Genomic DNA, 22,841 nt, shown 5'->3' with positions numbered 1-22,841 from the left:
CTGGGCGTGTTTTTTTTCGTATGTCCAACTGGGCGTGTATTGTGTTTTTAACTGGGCGTTGTGAATAGAAGTGTATGATGCTGACGAATCAGTGACCAATCAGCATCATGCACTCCTCTCCATTCATTTACACAGCAGCATCACGTTCTTACTAGAACGATGTGCAGCCACATACACAGACATTAACGTTAATCAAGTGTCCTGATAATGAATAGACATGATCATCCAGCTTGGACGTCATGTGTATTCAGAATCCTGACACTTCTGAATCTTTTCTGTGAGATTTCCAGCACGGGAAACGAAATCTCGTTTATCTCCGTAACCTCGCGAGATTTCGTTTCCATTGCTGGAATCTCACAGAAAAGATTCAGAAGTGTCAGGATTCTGATTACACATGACGTCCAGGCTGGATGATCATGTGTATTCAGTATCAGGACACTTGTGTATGTGGCTGCACATCGTTCTAGTAAGAACACTATGTGCTGTGTAAATGAATGGAGAGGAGTGCATGATGCTGATTGGTCACTGATTCGTCAGCATCATACACTTCTATTTACAACGCCCAGTTAGTCAAATAAGTAAACACGCCCAGTTAAAAACACAATACACGCCCAGTTGGACATACGAAAAAAAACATGCCCAGTTGTCCATTTCAAAGCTCATTTGCATATATATAAAATAGCTTATAACTTGGCCAAAAATTAACGTTTAAAAAAAAACACAAACGTTACTGTTCTCTACATTGCAGCGCCGATCACATGCAATAGGAGATAGGGATTTGAGAATCTGGTGACAGAGCCTCTTGTTTTTTTCAGTATCCAATCCGGTTTTGTAGTTCACATACTGAACTACTTATGTCTTTGGGGCCAGGCACACATCGTTTTTTGTGGATACGTGTGGCCATTCCACAAAATTACATAACATGTTCTACTCCTGTCCGTATTTGCGGTCCATCTCACCCATTCTAGTGTATGTGTCCGCAATAAAACGGATCGCACGCGGAAGCCACAATCTGTGTTTTGAAGTAACCAAAATGGAAATTGATGCCATGGACGTCCACAACTTCTCTGGCCACAGAGAGCTCGGTGATTAGGAACCAAATTTCAGGCAGGCAAGTGTCAGTTTGTTCCACAGATGCCGTTTAATCAAGTACTTATATAGATATTCTCACTTCTGGGGCCATCTTGCTTTTCATACTGGTAGTCAGTATGAAAACTGGATGAAGCCCGGGATGTGTAATTCATGACCGTATTCTGCTGCTGAAGTGCCAACTAATGATTGATTGGTCTGCACTGTTTAACGAAACCCCTGCCACAACACCGAAAACTAGTTGATGGACTTACTACCGCTCCAGACACAGCATGAACTAAGTTCTCGTACGACAGAATGGAACTTATGGCAGACTTTATATCGGCCATCGTCAGGATAAAGTTCCCTTGCACTCCCTCCAGTGCCATAACCGCATCTGCTTCACAAATCACCTCATGACTTCCGGGCTCTAGGGGATGCGTTCCAAGCCTCTTTGCTCAGGCGCCGTGTGATCACTTCCTGCAGCCGCGGGATCTTCAGAGAACGAGTCGGTGAGCTCTGTGGTTTATTTTATCATTCTGTTCTGTTGAGATATATATATATATATATATATATATATAATTACACACGCACACACACGACTGTTATTCCATCCTGTAGCATCTGCAAAAAAATATGTGATTGTGCAGCATTTTAACAGTGAGGCCTATACGTATGTCACACGTTAAACGGATACCATATTCGTTTATGGGTGACTAATTCCTAAGGCTCTGTTCACATCTGCGTTGGGGTCCTGTTCTGACGTTTCGTCAGGTTTCTGTCAGAACAGGACCCTGCGCAGACACAAACTGACACCGACGGAATACAGAGGTTTCCGTTACCATTGATTTCAAAGGTGACGGAGCCGGTGTCTAGTTATGTCTAGTTTTGGCGGAAGCAATAGCGTAGTCGACTACGCTATTGCTTCCGGCAAAACGACGGATTCGGTGCACAGAATAGACAAACGGAACCCACAGGCACCGGCTTCCGTCACCGTTGAAATCAATGGGGATGGAAACGGAAACCTCTGTATTTCGTCGGTGTCAGTTTCTGTCTGCGCAGGGTCCTGTTCACGTATACGTCATGGGGTATACATTGAACGTATAAAATTATAGTCTATGGTGATGGATATCACTGTTAGGCCGGATTCACACGAGCGTGTGCATTTTGCGCACGCAAAAAAACGCGGCGTTTTGCGCACGAAAAGGTACTTAACAGCTCCGTATGTCAGCCGCGTATGATGCGTGGCTGTGTGATTTTCGCGCAGCCGCCATCATTATGACACGGTTTGTATGTTTGTAAACAGAAAAGCATGTGGTGCGTTTCTGTTTTCATTCATAGTTTTTACTGCTGTTGCGCGAATCACGCGTGTCACACGGAAGTGCTTCCGTGTGCTGCGCGTGATTTTCACACACCCATTGACTTCAATGGGTGCGTGATGCGCGAAAAACACACAAATATAGGACATGTCGTGAGTTTTACGCAGTGGACACACGCTGCGTGAAACTCACGGACAGTCTGCAAGGCCCCATAGACTAACATAGGTCCGTGCAAGGCGCGTGAAAATCACGCGCCTTGCACGGACGTATTACACGTTCCTCTGAATAAGCCCTAAGGCATCCGTCACAGCCCATGTTTAACGTATACGTTGGGAGCTTTTCCCTATATGTAGGCCCTTTAACGTGGTGTGAATTAGAATTTAGGTGACTCTAATATGAGCTCCCTGCAGCCAATCATAGCTCCTGCTTTATAAAGCGACCAATGATCTTTTCCGGCATTCAAACTAAACGTAAACAAAGAACGTGATGTGAACTGGGCCTAAGATCTGTGCTCGCAAACACCGTGTTAAGGGGTGCATAGAGCTGTGTGTCACTGGCATCTAGAGCAACGAGCAAGACCAGCCAAGGGCTGAGAGAGGCTGGCACAAAGGGGAGGGGGGCATTACATGTTACTGATGTCTAGTCTATAGAACACGTCAGACAGCTTTTTATTTAAAGACAGGACCTGCAGAAATGCAACTATGGCAACCGACGGCCCGCTGCTTTGTTAGCCGCAGACTGGTTCGATAGTAGCCGCAGGGACACTGAGTTCACACAATGGACACTCGCTGCGTGAAAACTCACGCATGTGTGAATATCCCCATTGAAATCAATGGGTCAGTGTGCTGTGTGTTTCAATGCACGGCACACGGACGAGATTCACGCTCGTCTGAATGAGCCCTTAGAGGTGATCTGCATACAGAAGAATGCTGGGAGGACACAGATAATGTCCTCCCAGCGTGCTCCTCTCCCCTATCAGACTGTTGGAAGCACGTGACGTTATTGAGCGGTTATGAGTTTCCTTGGCAACGGCCCGAATACAGAAAGGAAGCTTCCAGCGTTCGGGTCCCATGTCAAAACACAGCGCTCTCTGTGAACTGTGCTTAGTGTATTTTGTGACAGGGAGCGGATCATTTCAGCTACCTGTTAAAGAGGCTCTGTCACCACATTATAAGTGGCCTATCTTGTACATAATGTGATCGGCGCTGTAATGTAGATCACAGCAGTGTTTTTTATTTGCAAAAACGATCATTTTTATGACCTATTTTAGCTTTATGCTAATGAGTTTCTTAATGCCCAACTGGGCGTGTTTTACTTTTTGACCAAGTGGGCGTTGTGGAGAGAAGTGTATGACGCTGACCAATCAGCGTCCTACACTTCTCCCCATTCATTTACACAGCACATAGTGATCTTACTAGATCACTATGTGCAGCCACACACACACACACACACACACACACACACACACACACACACACACACGCGCTAACGTTACTCAAGTGTCCTGACAATGAATAGACATTACCTCCAGCCGGGACGGGATGTGTATTCAGAATCCTGACACTTTGCTAACGTTTGTGTGAGATTTACAGCACAGCAGGCATAGTCTCGCGAGATTACGCTGTAAACTGTCATTTACAGCGAGACGACGCCTGCTGTGCTGCAAATCAACCACAAACATTAGCGAAGTGTCAGGATTCTGAATACACATCCCGTCCTGGCTGGAGGTAAAGTATATTCATTGTCAGGACATTTGAGTAATGTTAGTGTGTGTGTATGTGCCTGCACATAGTGTTCTAGCTAGAACACTATGTACAGTGTAAATGAATGGAGAGAAGTGTATGACGCTGATTGGTCAGCGTCATACACTTCTCCACAACGCCCACTTGGTCAAAAAGTCAAAACACGCCCAGTTGGGCATTAAGAAACTCATTAGCATAAAGCTAAAATATTCCCTAGCTCCGTCAAAAATTATCGTTTTTGTAAATAAAAAACACTGCTGTAATCTACATTACAGCTCCGATCATATTATGTACAAGATAGGGCACTTATAATGTGACAGAGCCTCTTTAAGGAGGATTGGGCTTACAGCGTCATCCCGACCTCTTTAATGGCAGAGCGTTTTACAGGGCGATGTACCGTTAAATAAGATTACGTCAATTTATGTTGATGCAGCATGAGGTATATTCTGCATCGACGTAAATAACCAGATTGGTGACGTGACAGGGACTGATAAGTATCTATACATGGGCACTCCTAGCTGCATCACTCACCACCTCAAGGACTCTCCTCCCTGGTGCTTTGTGATGGGGATGATACGGCAGTGCACTGAGCAGCGCTGCCTTCAGACCCTTCCCCTATAATGTTACTGCGCACCACCCCCAGTCCCTTGCGTGTGTGCACAGCTACACTGTCCTTATTCATAGAAAGTGGGAAAAGTGTGCAGGATATGTGACAGTAGAACATGCCGCAGGTTGTAGATGGGTATATACACTCAACATTGAAATTGCAACACCATGAAGGGCAAGCCGTAAGGTTATGCAAATCGAGGAAGTGGCAGGTGTTGGTAAGATCTGCAAATTATCACATTTTCAAGCATATAGCTTCAATCTGTGGCATGTTGGAGGGTCACAAAAGACGGATTGAAACCAGTTTTTTACCAATATGAAATCTCAAAAAATCGGATCACGTGGTGTGGGATGATTGTGCGATGCCTCCTGTTCATTGATGTGCCTGTTATCACCACTTGTCGCAAACTGAGGGGGACAGAATGCTTGAACTGAGAAACCTTGGTTTATCACTTCGTTAGATCGCTACGCTTGGGAGAACAGACACAAACCATGAGAAGGCATTTGCACGACATTGGGCTTCGAGCATCTGGCATCCATCTACAGGTGTTCTACATCTAAAGGTTGTCATGGTGCACAGCAAGACCGCAATGGAGACCGGAATGATGGTCTATCCTCTTCAGCGTTGAGTCCCGCTTTTGTTTCGGATGCAATGATGTCTGGAGACCATGTGGACAACGCTATGAAGAGGTCCTCACAAGGGAACGTCACACCGGTTCTACTCCCGGGTTTATGGTGTGAGATGGCATAATATACGGTAGCCGGACCCCTTTAGTCAGGTATACTAACAGCTCGGCGTTATGGTATGTTCACATGCTTAACAAAAAAAGGCCATAAAATACTGAGCTGTTTTCAGGAGAAAACAGCTCCTGAATTTCAGACTTTTTTACAAGTGCACGCGTTTTTCGCGGCGTCTTTTTCGGACGTAATTAGAGCTGGTTTTCATTGGAGTCAATGAAAAACGGCTCCAATTACGTCCCAAGAAGTGCCCTGCACTTCTTTGACGCGGCCGTAATTTTACGCGCCGTCTTTTTACAGCGACGCGTAAAATGACAGCTCGTCTGCACAGAACATCGTAAGACCCATTGCAAGCAATGGGCAGATGTTTGCCGACGTATTGGAGCTGTCTTTTCAGGTGTAATTCGAGGCGTAAAACGCCTCCATTACGCCTGAAAATTGGTCGTGTGCACATACCCTTACATTGATTTGGTCGTGGAACCAGTGGTACGGACGTTTCTCTAAAGTGTCCCAGAAGCTGTTTTTCAACAGGACAATGTCAGGCCACATGTTGCTTGAGCTACTGTGAGCAGCCTGCATGTACTAAACCTGCTATCATGGCCTGCAGCGTCTCCCGACTTGTCTCCCATCGAGAACATCTGGGACATCATTGGTTGACTATTGCAAAGGGAGCTGCCAGCAGCGAATCTTAATGATTTGCGTGCCCAAGTGCATTCAGCGTGGCATAACATTCCTCGATCATTAATAACCTCATTGATAGCATGCCAAGGCGTGTAATTGTGTGCATTTCTGCACATGGCGCTCATACTCGATGCTGAAGATGTTTGGAATATATTGTTTCCATTTATTATTATTTTTTTTTTATCATTTTCATATCCTTAATATGTCTATTGATCCTGTGAATTCCACAATTCCAAAACTTTTCCTTCTTGGTGTTGCAATTTCAATGTTGTGAAGTATATGTAACATTTTGGGCTACATACAACTTGTAAACATTGGGGGTACAATTTGGAAGGATGCAGTTTCATCTGTCGCCCATGGACTGCCATGTTTAAAAAAAATAATAATAATAATTATATTGCGTGATATACCTTTTTGCTGTATGGCAAAAGGTATACCACCCCAACAGAGGTCAAAAGGACACTCTCTATTTGCCTCCATCGGGTGAATGAGGGCCTATGGATACGTTTAACGTTGGTACATACCCAATTGGTCGGACCACTGCTAGCTTTTGTCTTGGGTGCATGAAATTTAGTCTTATTTTAAAAAAAACGATCTATTTTTACCACTTTATTAGCGATTTTTAGATTTATGCTAATGAGTTGCTTAATGCCCAAGTGGGCGTATTTTTACTTTAGACCAAGTGGGCGTTGTACAGAGGAGTGTATGATGCTGACCAAACAGCCTCATGCACTCCTCTCCATTCATTTACACAGCGCATAGGGATCCTGCTAGATCCTTGTGTGCTGTCTTATACTAACACATTAACAATACTGAAGTGTTTAGACAGTGAATAGACATTCCACGGGATGTCTTTTCACAATCTGTGCACTTCGTTACTGTTTCTATGGTAGTTACAACAGAGGAAGTGTGATCTCGCTGTAACCTGTCATTTACAGCGAGATCACGCTTCCTCTGCTGTAACTACCATAGAAACAGTAACGAAGTGCAGAGATTGTGAATAGACATCCCGTGGAATGTCTATTCACTGTCTAAACACTTCAGTATTGTTAATGTGTTAGTATAAGACAGCACATAAGGATCTAGCAGGATCCCTAAGCGCTGAGTAAATGAATGGAGAGGAGTGCATGAGGCTGATTGGTCAGCGTCATACACTCCTCTGTACAACGCCCACTTGGTCTAAAGTAAAAATACGCCCACTTGGGCATTAAGCACCTCATTAGCATAAATCTAAAATCGCTAATAAAGTGGTAAAAATAGATTGTTTTTTTTAAATAAAAAGCACTGCTGTCACCTACATTATAGCGCCGATCTCCTTATGTAGGAGATAGGGCACTTATAATATGGTGACAGAGCCTCTTTAAAGAGGCTCTGTCACCAGATTTTGCAACCCCTATCTGCTATTGCAGCAGATCGGCGCTGCAATGTAGATTACAGTAACGTTTTTATTTTTTAAAAACGAGCATTTTTGGCCAAGTTATGACCATTTTTTATTTATGCAAATGAGGCTTGCAAAAGTACAACTGGGCGTGTTTACAGTAAAAGTACAACTGGGCGTGTATTATGTGTGTTACATCTGGGCATGTTTACTTCTTTTACTAGCTGGGAGTTCTGACGAGAAGTATCATCCACTTCTCTTCAGAACGCCCAGCTTCTGGCAGTGCAGACACACAGCGTGTTCTCGAGAGATCACGCTGTGTCGTCACTTCCTGCCCCAGGTCCTGCATCGTGTCGGACGAGCGAGGACACATCGGCACCAGAGGCTACAGTTGATTCTGCAGCAGCATCGGCGTTTGCAGGTAAGTCGATGTAGCTACTTACCTGCAAACGCTGATGCTGCTGCAAAATCAACTGTAGCCTCTGGTGCCGATGTGGCCGACACGATGCAGGACCTGGGGCAGGAAGTGAGTGACGTCACAGCGTGATCTCTCGAGAACACGCTGTGTGTCTGCACTGCCAGAAGCTGGGTGTTAACGAACAGAAGTGGATGATACTGATTCGTCAGCATCATACACTCCCATTCCGAACGCCCAGCTAGTAAAAGAAGTAAAAACGCCCCGATGTACGCACATAATTCACGCCCAGTTGTACTTTTACTGTAAACACGCCCAGTTGTACTTTTGCAAGCCTCATTTGCATAAATACAAAAATGGTCATAACTTGGCCAAAAATGCTCGTTTTTTAAAAATAAAAACGTTACTGTAATCTACATTGCAGCGCCTATCTGCTGCAATAGCAGATAGGGGTTGCAAAATCTGGTGACAGAGCCTCTTTAATCTCTTTTGAGCTGAGATTGATAATGCAAACATTCTAATAATGCACTACGCCTACAAATAGTCAACCAGAGATTGTAACCATATATCTGCAGTCACCTTCGTTCATAAATAAATCAGCGTGAGTGACTAGAATGTGTCGCTAGAATTTATTTTATTTTTTTTTCGTTAAACTGTTAGCATATAAATGATTACACATTGTTCTCATTTTTTTAATTTTTTCACAAGTCAGGAAATATTATAAATTAGATTCTAATTTATAACATTTCCATGTGCTGGTCACTAGAGGGAGCAATTCCCAAAATTGCAGCATTGGCATGTGGTAAAGCAACCTCATTGCTTTATGCTGCAAAATTGGAGAAGACACACTCGCTCTAGTGTCCTCAAACAATCCCCCCTCCTTTATCCTGGCTAGTGCCAGGAGAAAGGAGGGGGTTGAATGTTCAAACCTCCTACACTGTGTGCCGTCATTTTTTGAGCGAATGCACAGTGTAGGAGGATTAGATACAGTGGTAATCACACAGTATAACACGAACATACACACACATCACATACAAAAACATAACTTACCTGCTCCTGCTGCCGCCGCTGTGGCTGCCTCCGCTCCTAATCCTTGCTTCTGAACATATGGACGGAAGCCGCAACCGGAAGTAGTCATCTTACTGTCCGGCCACGGCTTCCGGTCCACATGAAAATGGCGCCAGATGTCGCTCTGCCGAAGACCTTCCTTTTGGACTGTGGGAGCGGCGCATGCGCCGTTCCCACACAGACGGCGTACGCTATAGTGAATGGAACGGCTCCCGTTCGCATTCTCTATGGGGATGTATGTGCCGTATTCCATCTCTGTATGTGTCGTTAATTGACACATACAGAGATGAAAAGAAAAAATGGCAGCCCCCATAGAGAAGTAAAAGAAAGAAAAAAGTACAACACAAATAAATAAAATTTATTTATTAATGACATACTAAAAGCAAAAACATACTTCCGGTTCCGGCGCTGGCGATGCAGGACACGAGTGACTGAGCTCCCGCTCCCGTCCAGCCTGCTTGCTCGCAATAGTCGCTCCGGCGACGACTATCAGCTGTGAAGCCACCAGCCCTGCACGCAGAAACATACCCGGTGGTGCCTGTATGGACAGGTACCTCCTCAGAAGTGCGCATAAGCCAGCCATGGAAGATTCAGCCGCGGCCATGGAAAAGGGAGGTAAGATGGCGGCGCTTCCCGCCACTGCGCCCCTGCTATACACACAGGAAGATGAGCTGCAGCACCCTCAGTCCCAGCTTTCAAGTCCTGCAAGGCACATAGTCTCTTCTCATCCTGCACCCATTGATTATATAGCCCTGGCCCGTGAAGTGGCCAAGCAGATAGCGCCAGACCTGCAAAAGGCACTGGAAAAAACTGTGCAAGATTCCCTGAACCGCGTGCATGCGGAGCTGGCACAAGTCACTTCCAGGACTGATGAATTAGAACAGCGTATGACGTTGCTGGAGGATGAAAATGAGCGCCTGCAATCCAAACTTAAAGTGGTGCTGTCTGCTGCTACGCAGTTGGGGGACAAGGTGGAGGATCTGGAAAACCGCTCCAGGAGGAGCAACCTGCGACTGGTGGGGCTGAAAGAAGCGGTGATCTCTTCTGATTTACAGCGATTATGTGAGAGGACATTGCCAGCAGCGTTAGGTCTTCCACGTCCCTGCCGGGTGGAAAGGGCACACAGGGTGGGGCCGGACCCCAGACATCTCCCAGCAGCAGATGACCACAGTTTGCTTCGTCCCAGACAAGTAATCTTTAAGCTGTTGGATTACAATGATAAGGTGGCACTTATGAAGGCATTCCGCAGCAGATCGCGTCCTTTGGAAATAAAGGGGAATGAAAGTGCTACTTTTCGAGGACTATTCTACGGAGGTCGCAAAACGAAGGTGTTCTTTCAGCAAGATCTGTACCGCGCTGTTCCAAGCGAAAATACGTTTTAACCTGCAGTACCCAGCCATCTTACGGGTGTTTCAAGAAAACGGGCGGACCAAGATTTTCACCACACCGAAGGAAGCGGAGGAGCTTTGCAGACACAGACCCTAGCACGAGGAGCGTCGCAGTCCAACACATAGTCCAAATCGCAAGTCCAGAGAAGCCAAACGGAATCGACTAGATATGGAGCGAACCTGGGCAGAAGCTTTAATGCCCACACCAGGAAGATCCCGGGGGGGTCGATCCGGAAATGGAGGGGACTCTCCGAAGCCGCAGAGGCGAACGCGGGACCGCACCCGATCTACGTCTCCTGATTATCGGGCGAAGTTCTTCTCAGCACCATTTTATCTGATGTGATGATGATCTTGTGGACGCTGTAGACCAATCGCAGGTTCCAATCGGCTGCAGATAAGTTTGCAGATAATTTTAAAGTTCTGAGGGCGGCATTTGGCGGTCTTATACGACACCTTGTACTGGTCAGCAGCTGACCTAATGTTATAATGTTAAAATGTATGCATTTTGGTATTTTCCCGCATTTTCATTACAGGGGATTAGAGAGTGAGTTAGGGCAGGCTCTGAGATCTCTCCTTGTGGGCGTGCTCGACCGGGAATGATACAATGCCTCCCCTACGCAAGGGATTAGTTATATCTGCCACAGATCGCATACTTGGGGAAGGTTAGGTAGGAGATCTGGGAGAAGGAGGCAGGGAAGCCTAGAGGTGAAACAGGATTCATTTTGATATGTGATGATATAATCCAAACGGACTCTAGGATGTTAAACCGATGGTATAAGAATGTATAAATTTGTGCACAGGCGACAAAGGGTTAATGAGGTGGCAAAGGCAGGTGCAGCTTACTCATTGAAGGGGGTATATATGCAGGTCTGGGGGGAGGGGGAGGGAGGGATGTGTTTTGGCACAACAGAAAAAAGTGAAGTCTCTTACGCCAATGGGTATTAAGGGGCTGATAACCCTTGCCGCAGGTGATTTTTCGTTTTTTTTAGGTATATTGGCCTGATGGCCTTGATATGGAGTTTAGTTTTGGTTTATAAGCCGGGTTTTGGCTATGTTCTTAATGTTTACGCATGGCTCTTGGAAAAAGATGGATCTGACTCCCCGAACCTATCACGACTTTTAGACATTTTAGCTCATCTTATGCACTGCCCAATAACATGAAAATAATCTCATGGAACGTTAAAGGGTTGAGGTCCCCACAGAAACGGACCAAACTTTTGCGACACATGAAACTATTACGCCCAGATGTAGCCCTATTACAGGAAACTCACCTTACCGAGCCAGAATTTAAATACTTGCAAAAATTCTGGGTGGGCCAGGTTTTTGGCTCGCCGGCAAGGGAGGGTAAGGCGGGAGTTATAATTTTGGTACATAAAAATTTTGCGTTTACGCTGGTGTCCCAGGAGCGTGATGATGAGGGCCATTGGCTCCATCTAGTGATGGAACATGCAGGGGAAACTATCAGTATTCATAATGTGTATGGCCCAAATACGGTTAGCACAGGTTTTTTTGGTCATTTGGAAACCCAACTCCAGCAGGATCGCACTAGGCTTTTAATTCTAGGGGGAGACCTTAACACTGTAAGGTCCTCCAGGGAAGATAGGAGCGCAGGGACTAGTTCGCAGAGAAATAGGGATAAGATCTTGCCAGACTTTTTAAGACACACTGCCCTAACAGATGCTTGGAGGAGTCTACACCCTGATGCGCGGGAATACACACATTTTTCTCATGTCCATCAGTCATGGTCGCGTATTGATTACTTGCTAGTTAATGACGCATTATCTCGACGATTACGTGAAGCGGCGATTGAGGATCTAGTTATTTCGGACCATGCCCCGGTTACCATTACCTTGGCCGACACAGTAGCTAGAGGAACGGATTTTATTTGGAGGTTCCCCGCCTTTCTGACAAAGGATGAGGGCTTTATACAGAAGCTTAAGGGGTGGTGGATGGAATTTGATGGGGATAATGTATCACATCGTTCGGACCCGTCATTGTATTGGCGTACAGCCAAAGTGGTAATACGAGGGAAAATTATGCAATTTATGTCTAATCTTAAACGCAAGACTACCGAAGGGTACAAGGCAGCGAGCGACCGATTACGGTGTGCATACACAGCATTTCTACACTCTCCATCAGCGCCTATGGGGGAGAAATGGAGGGAAGCTAAGCGGCAATTTGATCAGTGGTTAGACAAAAGAGAAAGTATTTATCGGTCCCAATTTGATGCCGATCTAATGCGTTTCGGCAATAAAGCGGGCAAATTATTAACGCGACTAGCGAAGGGGAGGTTTGCACCGTCACACATTTCAACACTTAACGACCCCAATGGAAATCCTACATCAGACCCAAAAAAAATTAACACTATATTAAGTAAATACTATCAAGCCCTTTACTCAGACACGCCCATAGACCCCCAAAAAGGTAGGGAATTTTTGGAGAAGGTAAAGCTACCAGGGATCACTCAGGAGCAGAACGACCACTTGAGCGCAGAGATTACCTTAGAGGAAATCCAGAGCACCATTAAGACCTTATCCAACGGAAAGGCCCCGGGTCCAGATGGATTTACAGGAGAGTTTTTTAAATCTACGAGAGAAGAAATTAGCCCTACCTTGGTGGCGAACTATAATATTTTACTAAGGACCGGTGCTCTCCCAGGAGAGGCCAAAATAGCGCATATAAAGGTATTACCCAAGAAGGGGAAGAATCCTCTTGACCTGGGGTCGTACCGTCCTATATCACTGATAGACCAAGACCAGAAATTACTCACAAAAGTTTTGGCCAATCGTCTGGCTACGTATCTACCCACATTGGTGGGAAAATCCCAAGTAGGATTTGTAAAGGGCAGGGCAGCAGTGACTAATTTACGCAAAGTGTTGACGGTGCTAGAAACAGTCAGGCACGATCCCCAGCCAGGTACCCGGCCGGCACTTTTAGCGCTAGACGCAGAGAAAGCCTTTGATAACATACAATGGGAATGGCTGGGGATGGTGCTGGACAAAATGAACGTCCAGGGAGCCTTCCGGGTCTTCTTGAAGGGTGTCTACAATAATCCACAGGCACGCGTTCACTCCTCAGGATTCCTGTCGGATCCCTTTCAATTACATAAAGGAACCCGGCAGGGATGCCCCCTGTCACCCCTGTTATTCAATCTAGCATTGGAACCTATGGCTAGATTCCTGGAGGAATCTGATATGTTCAGAGGTATTCAGGTAGGGTCTCTGGCGGTTAAGTTAGCCCTGTTTGCTGATGACTTTATACTTTTTATGTCAAATCCTCAAGAGCATTTAATGTCGGTTTTTCACTTTTTACAGGAATTTGGGCAATGCTCGGGATATAAAGTCAACCTAGCTAAAAGCAAACTGCTGGAGTTGGGCAAACCATTGTCTAAGACCTTTTGGCAATCCTTGGGGTGTGGGATATCCCCGGTTGAACATTGCATTACTTATCTGGGCATCAAGATAGGGAAGGTGCCAGACACCCTGTATGGCCTAAATTATCCCCCGTTATTTAAAAAAATACAAGCGGAACTCACCCGATGGGGCCAATTGCCGTTATCCCTCCTGGGGAGGTGCCACCTGATTAAGATGGTTAGTTTCCCCAGATTGCTATACCCCTTTCAAACACTCCCTCTCCTATTGAAACATGTGGATGTCTCTAAACTGACTTCCTCATTCACAAAATTTATATGGGCAGGAAAAAGGCCTCGCATTGCACTTACCAAGCTCATGATGGGCAAACAAGAAGGGGGTGTGAACTTCCTGAATATCAGGGGTTATAACGTGGCATGTCTTTTTCGTCATGTAGTAGATTGGCTTCACGAAACGAGCCATTATTCCAACATAGATGTGGAGGGGGAGTATGCCTCACCCTGGAACCTGAAGGCTTTGCTACATTGTAGAGTTGCTTCTCTTCCGTGCCGTCTCAAAACCTCCATTGTATTGAGAGATACAGTCCTAGCTTGGAAAGCGGTACGTAAGCATTTTGATCTACCCCACCTGGTATCGAAACATATGCCGTTCAGCGGACACCCGGAGTTTTTGCCGGGAGTAGGCAAGGGAGACGGATTTGCCTCTTGGGGGACGATAGGCATTAATAACGCAGGGCATCTTATGCATATAGAGGAAAGGAGGTGGTTAACCGGGGCGGAAATCACCACTAAACTCAGACCCCTAGAAGGTAGGGTTAATTTCTTACAAATTCTTCAGGTACGAGCATTTTGCACCTCTAGGCTCAGGGATTTGAATAAGGAAGCCACCTCGCACACTCTAGATGAGGTCATAGGTCCAACAACTGGGCGTGCGACTATTTCAGGGTTGTATAGAGCACTGGGAGATGGTTTTGTTCGTCCACAATCAAGGGTTAATTTCAAAGTCTGGGAACGGTGGACCCAAGATCCAGGTATAGGTGAGATCATATTGGGGGGTTTGGGAGATGGTACGGAAGAGTGTTATAAACGAGAGCTGGAGGGAAACCTATTTTAAATTGATGCATTCAGCTATATATGGCTTTAATATTTTGCCTTCACAATCTTCCCCGACTGCATTACGTGTTGTCCCAAATGCAACACACCCCTGACGAATTTATGGCATGGAGTATGGGGGTGTGTACATACGAAGCAATTTTGGGGGATGGTACACAAATATATTGCGGATCATTGGAAAACGAACCTCCCAATGACTCCTCAAGCGCTATTGTTCCATCAGGCGCGGCCATCGGAGGAAGAGTGTGCTCGAGGGGTGAGATCACCTCCCCTGCTGGTGCACACGATTTTACTGGTGGCCTTGAGATGCCTCCTGAGTAAATGGCTGGAAACAGACACGCCGGGGTTAGAACTGATTGTGTCTCGTCTGAAACAGTTATTAGTTCTTGAGAGGGTGGAGGTGGAAAGACGGAAGGAAACGGGAACAAAGAAGCTGTTCGATAAATGGCAAATATTCATAGAATCGCAGTGCACAGCAGCCGAAGTAGTGGAAATTGTTACGCCTTTCAGGCACACAAAGTGGTACTATACGCAGCTCTTGGCAGGCACTCTAGGGGGTTTGCAACTTTGATCTAGTCGGGGGATAAATGATAAGTAGATACTCATTGATGACCTAAGTCGTGTCGGGGATGGGGGAAGTCATGTTTTCGGTCTATATGAAGATCGACACTTATGCCATGTTTGTATGTTATGTTATGTTATGTTGAATTTAATTCAAGGTTAATTCAATGACAGTTGAGTGCTGCGCACTCATGATGCAACCTTTGCGTGAAATGTTTGTAAGAAAATGTGAAAACTGTTAATAAAAATGATGTTTTAAAAAAAAAAAAGCAAAAACATATAAAAAAAAATTCTTCCCTTTTAAAATAGTCGGGCACACATGACAGACATCATACACGTAACTGTCATACTCAGACGACATATACATAAGAAAGGAGAAAAATGTTAGAACTTATCCCATACAATATGAATAAAACCATATCATATATTCATATCTATTTCGACTCTTATGAACATGGTATGGGATAGGATCTACTATTTTTTTCCAAGCTTAGTTATGTCGTCTGAGGACTACGCCTAGTTATGTGTTGTCTGAAATGTGTGCACGACTATTTTAATCAATTTCACAAAAGTTAAATTTTATTTGGTCACTCACGCTGATTTGTCTGAGATTGATGGCTTACCATATGTCTACTTTATGTTTGCATCAGGGTTTTTTTTACGTCTTTTTATTTTTCTAGGACGTTACAAGGCTATAACTTTAGCAGCATTTACTAATTACTGATCGGCAGTAACTCTTTCAGCACCCTGGACAGTGAATTCCGATCACAATATAGAGCAACCTGTAAAAAAAAAAATACTTACCGAGAACTTCCTGCTTCTTCCTCCAGTCCGGCCTCCCGGCTGTTGCCTTGGTGACGCGCCCCTCTCGACATCCGGCCCGACATCCCTGGATGACGTTTCAGCCAATGTGACCGCTGCAGCCAATCACAGGCCAATCACATGCTGCAGCGGTCACATGGACTGTCGCGTCATCCAGGGATGTCGGGCTGGATGTCAAGAGAGGGACGCGTCACCGTTGCCTTGGTGACGCGTCCCTCTCTTTACATCCGCCCGACCTCCCTGGATGACGCGGCAGTCCATGTGACCGCTGCAGCCTGGGGTTGGCCTGTGATTGGCTGCAGCGGTCACATTGGCTGAAACGTCATCCAGGGATGTCGGGCCGGATGTCGAGAGGGGCGCGTCACCAAGGCAACAGCCGGGAGGCCGGACTGGAGGAAGAAGCAGGAAGTTCTCGGTAAGTATTTTTTTTTTTACAGGTTGCTCTATATTGTGATCGGAATTCACTGTCCAGGGTGCTGAAAGAGTTACTGCCGATCAGTAATTAGTAAATGCTGCTAAAGTTATAGCCTTGTAACGTCCTAGAAAAATAAAAAGACGTAAGAAAAACCCTGATGCAAACATAAAGTAGACATATGGTAAGCCATCAATCTCAGACAAATCAGCGTGAGTGACCAAATAAAATTTAACTTTTGTGAAATTGATTAAAATAGTCGTGCACACATTTCAGACTGAATCGTCATCCCGGGAGGTCGGACTGGAGGAAGAAGCAGGGAGTTATCGGTAAGTAGGAACTTCTATTTTTTTACACGTTGATGTATATTGTGATCGTAAGTCACTGTCCAGGGTGCTGAAACAGTTACTGCCGATCGCTTAACTCTTTCAGCACCCTGGACAGTGACTATCTCCTGACGTCGCGTACCGGAAAATCAGTGACTCATAAGCCGGGTTCGGTCAAAACGTGTTCGGATTCGCTGCGAACCGAACTTTTTACGATGTTCGGAACGAAACCGGGTTCGGTTGTCCCGGTTCGCTCATCTCTAGTTTTGAGTCATAACTTTTTTTTTGTAGATTTTTGTCCGTTGTGAGGGCTTATTTTTGGCAGGACAAGCTGTAGTTTTTATTTATACCACTTTTTGGTACTTACAAAGTTTTGATCACTTTTTTTTATTAAATTTTTTTTTGAGAGCTAAAGTGGTCAAAAAATATATATATTATTTGTTTTGGTTACTATATTCTGAAAGCCATAAGTTTTATGTTTGTTTTTTTGTGTGTTAGGGCTTGTTTTTTGCAGGACGGGTTGTAGTTTTTATTGGTGCTATTTTAATCATGTTTTGATCACTTTTTATTCTATATTTTGGGAGGGGTGGTGACCAAAAATAATGATTCTGGCATTGTTTTTTATTTTTTTGTGGTGTTCACTTTGCAGGAAAAATAACATTATATTTTGGGTCGTTGCGAACGCCGTGATACCAAATATGTGTGTTTTGAATTTTTTCCTATTTTTCCTATAATAAGACTAATAAGAAAATACAGTTTTTGTTTTTTTAATTTAGAGACTCTGTCACCACAATATAAGTGCCCTATATCCTACATAAGGAGATGGGCGCTATAATGTAGGTGACAGCAGTGCTTTTTATTTTTAAAAAACAATCTATTTTTACCAGGTTAGGAGCGATTTTAGCTTTATGCTAATTAGTAGTTTCTTAATGCCCAAGTGGGCGTGTTTTTACTTTAGACCATGTGGGCATTTTACAGAGGAGTGTATGACGCTGACCAATCAGCGTCATACACTTCTCTCCATTCATTTAGTCAGCGCATAGTGACACTGCGTTGTTCACTATGTGCTGTCTTATACTGACATATTTACGTCACTGAAGTGTTTAGACAGTGAGTAGACATTCCTTCCAGCCAGGACGGGATGTATTCACAATCCCTGCACTTCGGTAACGTTACTGTGGTACTCGCTGTAAATGACAGGTTACAACGAGATCTCGCTGTAAATGACAGGTTACAACGAGATTACGCTTTGCTCTGCTGTAAGTACCAAACAAACGTTAACGAAGTGCAGAGATTGTGAATAGACATCCCGTCCTGGCTGGAAGGAATGTCTACTCACTGTCTAAACACTTCAGTGACGTAAATATGTCAGTATAAGACAGCACATAGTGAATAACGCAGTGTCACTATGCGCTGAGGAAATTAATGGAGAGGAGTGCATGATGCTGATTGGTCAGCGTCATACACTCCTCTGTAAAACGCCCACATGGTCTAAAGTAAAAACACGCCCACTTGGGCATTAAGAAACTAATTCTAATAAAGCTAAAATCGCTCCTAATGTGGTAAAAATAGATTGTTTTTCTAAATAAAAAGCACTGCTGTCAGGTGCATGCAATGTAGGTACATTATAGCGCCGATTTCCTTATGTAGGAGATAGGGCACTTATAATGTGGTGACAGTCTCTTTAACTTTTATTTTTACACTTTTTTCTTAAAGCATTTTTATTAACTATTTTTTTTTTTTTGTCCCACTAGGGAACTTTAAGATCTGCAGCACTGATCGCTGTTATAATACCTTACACGACCTAGTGTAGTGTATTATAACTGTCAGTGTGACGCTGCCAGGAAGCCTATCAGGACCAGCTGGATTCTGGTCCTCACAGGCTTCCGTACATGGCAGACCTGGAGGCCATTGTCTGTCTTCCGATTGCCATGCCAACCATCGACACCCCCCCCCCTGAAATAACATAGTGAGGGGCGCTGATGTGTTACAAAACCCTTAAAGGGAATGTGTTGCCAGAAAAACATGTTGTTTTTTTTTTAATTAAACATTTAGTGTGTGGGTGATTAAACATTGTTCAAATTTTTTTTATTTTTTTCACGAGTCAGGAAATATTATAAATTAATTCTAATTTATAATATTTCCCATTGCTGGTCACTAGATGGAGCTATTCCCAAAATTGCAGCATTGCAAAATTGGGTAAAAAGCCCTCGCTCTAGTGAGCTCTCAGCATCCCCCCCTCCTTTATCCTGGCTAGTGCCGGGATAAACGAGGGGTTTGAACGGTCTAACCTCCTACACTGTGTGTCGCCATTTTTTGAGCTAACACACAGTGTAGTAGGTTTACATACAGTAGTAAACACACACAAACACGAACATACATTGAAATCTCTTACCTGCTCCTGCCGCCGCGGCTCCCTCCGGCCAGTCCGCTCCGTCTGCTGCCGCTGGTCCAAGTGCACAAGTCCGGAAGCCGCGACCGGAAGTAGTAATATTACTGTCCGGCCGCGACTTCCGGTCCACAGGAAAATGGCGCCGGACGGCGCCAATTTCAAGTTGGACTGTGTGGGAGCGGCGCATGCGCAGTTCCCACACAGACGGCGTACGCAGAAGTGGATGGGACGGGACCCGTTCGCAGTCCCTATGAGACTGTGGCTGCCGTATTCCATGTCTGTATGTGTCGTTAATCGACACATACAGAAATGGAACAAAAAATGGCAGCCCCCATAGGGAATAAAAAGTGTAAAAATAAGAAAAAGTAAAACACAAACACACAAATAAATATAAACGTTTTTAATAAAGCACTAACATCTTTAACATATTAAAAAAAAAATTGTGATGACACTGTTCCTTTAATTGGTGCGATCGCAATCGTTCACTGTGTTTAAGGGAATAATGCCCAAAATCAGCAGCGATGGACCGCTGGCCGACGACAGTGGAGTGTCACTATTGACTACGGCATCTGAGGGGTCAAACAACCAGGATCTGAATTATTTTGGATCCTGGCCATTGCAAGCGGATGTCAACTTTACAGCCGGTATAAAACAGCAGTTTTTCACTGTGTATGGTTCTGGCTCCGCTCCTGAGCCCACGCCATATTGTGACAGCACACATCCGCCGTACATTTAAGGCGGTTGTCGCTATAGGGTTAAAGTCATGATTTATTACATAAGTCCTTGGCAGTGAAAAAGTTAAAGGGGTTATCCCGCCTCAGCAAATAATGGCATATTGTTAGGATATATCCTCACCTATAGATAATGGAAGTCTGACTGCTGGGACCCTACACAATCACTAGATTAAAGGGACCGCTGCACTGAAGCCCTGCAGCACCATTGGATTTTTACAATCCTGCTATTGCAGCACTTAAAGAGGCTCTGTCACCAGATTATAAGTGCCCTATCTCCTACATAATGTGATCGGTGCTGTAATGTAGATAACAGTGTTTTTTATTTTGCAAAACGATCAATTTTGAGCAAGTTATGAGCAATTTTAGAAATATGCTAATTCGTTTCTTAATAGACAACTGGGCGTGTTTTTACTTTTTTTTTTACCAACTGGGCGTTGTAAAGAGAAGTGTATGGCGCTGACCAATCATCGTCTTACGCTTCTCTCCATTCAGTTTTAGCAGTACTCGCAACACAGTGTGATCACACTGTGCAGTCACATACTCCCACATTAACTTTACTGAAGTGTCTAGGGAGTGAATAGACACTTCGGTAAAGTTTCTGTGAATGACAGCACAGCGTGATCTCGCGAGATCATGCTGTGCTGTGTGAGTAAGTACCCAAGAAACTTTACCGAAGTGTCGTGAGTGTGAATAGACATCGCGTCCTGGCTGAAAGCAATGTCTATTTGCTCTCAAGACACTTCGGTAAAGTTAATGTTGGGAGTATGTGACTGCACAGCGTGATCTCGCGAGATCACGATGTGTTGCGAGTACTGCTAAAAATGAATGGAGAGAAGTGTATGACGCTGATTGGTCAGTGTCATACACTTCTCTTTACAACGCCCAGTTGGTAAAAAAGTAAAAACACACCCAGTTGTCTATTAAGAAACTAATTAGCATAAATCTAAAATTGTGCATAACTTGCTCAAAATTGATCGTTTTTCAAAATAAAAACCACTGCTGTTATCTACATTACAGCACCGATCAGATTATGTAGGAGACAGGGCACTTATAATCTGGTGACAGAGCCTCTTTAAATTGGGCTTTGATGCAGTTCTCTGCACAGTCCCTGGTCTGTAGCGTGCTGTGCATACAAAGTGCTGAAGGGGCCTTGAATGGAATATGCTATTACTTACTGAGGTAGGGAAACTTCTTTGAAAATTTACTGTAGAGCTTATTTTTGTTAAAAATCTCCATGATCCCTGTTTTGTGTGTAGAAATCTTTTTGTGTGAAGACTATGAAGATAAAAGTTGACTGGATTACTATGGGTCAATTACATAGGCCAGCTATTATCGAATTCTAATAATGTACTTACGAGCACAAAGTGTGTGTGTGTGGTTTTGAAATCTAAAAAAAAGTTTTAACTGTTTCATTTTTATTTTTTTTTCAGCTTAAAGCTGCCGGTATAAATTCTGGTGGTGGATCAGGTTATAGTTACATAGTAGATAATAGCATTGCTCATGGTTTTTCCTGCCATGTCTTTGTGGTTTGGTAAACATCTCATTAAGCCAACAGTTACCTTCTTAAGGACGGAGTTGTCGTTTGCCCTTGTTAATAGGAAGCCAGTGGTACCAGGGCATGTGCTAGTTTGTCCACTAAGGCCTGTAAAACGTTTTAAAGACCTGATGCCTGAAGAAATAAGTGACCTGTTCATCACAGTACAGAGAGTTTCTAGTGTGGTGGAGAAGCACTTCGGTGGCACTTCTCTAACCATATCAATTCAGGATGGTCCAGAGGCAGGACAGACTGTTCCTCATGTTCATGTACATGTTTTGCCAAGAAGAAAAGGGGATTTTGAAAAGAATGACGCAGTGTATGAAGTTTTGCATGACCATGACAGAGAAGAGCTGTCCACTTCAGAGAAGTGGAGATCTGAGGAACAGATGGAAGCAGAGGCTGAGGAACTCAGGAAGTACTTCTAAACCACAAATTTCTGCTGCTTTAAATTTTACATTTTATCTTCTAGCTATACATAGAAATAAAGTTATTAAGCTGATGTATGATTAGCAACCACATGTGACTGTATATAATTGCTATTTAGATTTCTTAGCCTAATCGAGTGGGATTTCATTAAATGGGTTGTTCTGACTTAGTAAATAAAACTAAATTATTGCATAATTCGATATCATTTGTATTATGCATTGATTCAATTTGTCAGCATTTTGAGATCTCTGCTTTCTGTTAGTGAATGGAAACCATCTTGATTACATTAGAAGTCTGAAAACTTGTACATACCTAATCCTACTTTCACACAGCTGCAGGCTGTTACAATGTACCATTCTTGGTATTTCTCTTGCCAGCTAAAAAACTGCAGCAGCACAAATCACTTCTGTCCTTACTTCAGATTGATAGCTAGATTGTACAAGAAGATATCTTGGAAATAGTGAGAAACTGAAACCCAAATAATAAAAAGTAACGTCAACAGATGGGCGGCGAGCCCACTAGGTTACTAAGGCCTCATTCACACGAGCGTATCAGATTCACGCGCCTGAAAAACGCACGTGAATCTGGTCCGTGTGTGTTGCGTTATGCATCAGTGTGCTTTGCGAGGGGCGTGTGTTATTCACGCACTCGCAAAGCACATATTGAATTGATGGGCAAATCACGCACCCATTGACTTCAATGGGTGCGTAGGTGTGTGTGATAATGCCCCAATATAGGACATGCA

The 22,841-nt window shown here is 44.2% G+C and overlaps 2 protein-coding genes across 4 annotated transcripts in view; one reads left to right on the top strand and one right to left on the bottom strand.

Moving 5' to 3' along the window:
* SLC25A17 (solute carrier family 25 member 17) overlaps nt 1–1,555 on the bottom strand; it is a 111,757-nt gene extending 110,202 nt beyond the window's left edge. Inside the window, exon 1 of one of the 2 annotated variants that reach the window (XM_075833514.1) lies at nt 1,482–1,555. Coding sequence is in view for 1 of the 2 variants with exons in the window: in XM_075833513.1 (XP_075689628.1) it covers nt 1,344–1,457 (114 nt within the window). In the remaining variant the exon portion in view is untranslated. The other variant, XM_075833513.1, reaches the window with a different exon arrangement.
* Nucleotides 1,303–22,296, top strand: FHIT (fragile histidine triad diadenosine triphosphatase). 2 transcript variants are annotated; one of them, XM_075833515.1, is made up of 2 exons: nt 1,303–1,580; nt 21,564–22,296. In XM_075833515.1, exon 2 carries the CDS (start codon nt 21,634–21,636, stop codon nt 22,093–22,095), a length of 462 nt encoding a protein of 153 aa, XP_075689630.1. In that variant the 5' UTR covers nt 1,303–1,580; nt 21,564–21,633; the 3' UTR covers nt 22,096–22,296. The 2 variants fall into 2 exon arrangements, with proteins under 2 accessions (XP_075689630.1, XP_075689631.1); XM_075833516.1 differs by lacking the exon at nt 1,303–1,580 and adding an exon at nt 5,200–5,514.
* The last annotated feature ends 545 nt before the right edge of the window (nt 22,297–22,841 follow it).

This window comes from Rhinoderma darwinii, chromosome 7 (genome assembly GCF_050947455.1).
Source record: "Rhinoderma darwinii isolate aRhiDar2 chromosome 7, aRhiDar2.hap1, whole genome shotgun sequence".
Classification (NCBI taxonomy): Eukaryota; Metazoa; Chordata; class Amphibia; order Anura; family Rhinodermatidae; genus Rhinoderma; species Rhinoderma darwinii.
This window is presented reverse-complemented; position numbering and strand designations above follow the sequence as displayed.

Coding starts and splice junctions, on each gene's coding strand:
- FHIT (XM_075833515.1), top strand. CDS start 21,634: ATGGTTTTTCCTGCCATGTCTTTGTGGTTTGGTAAACATCTCATTAAG.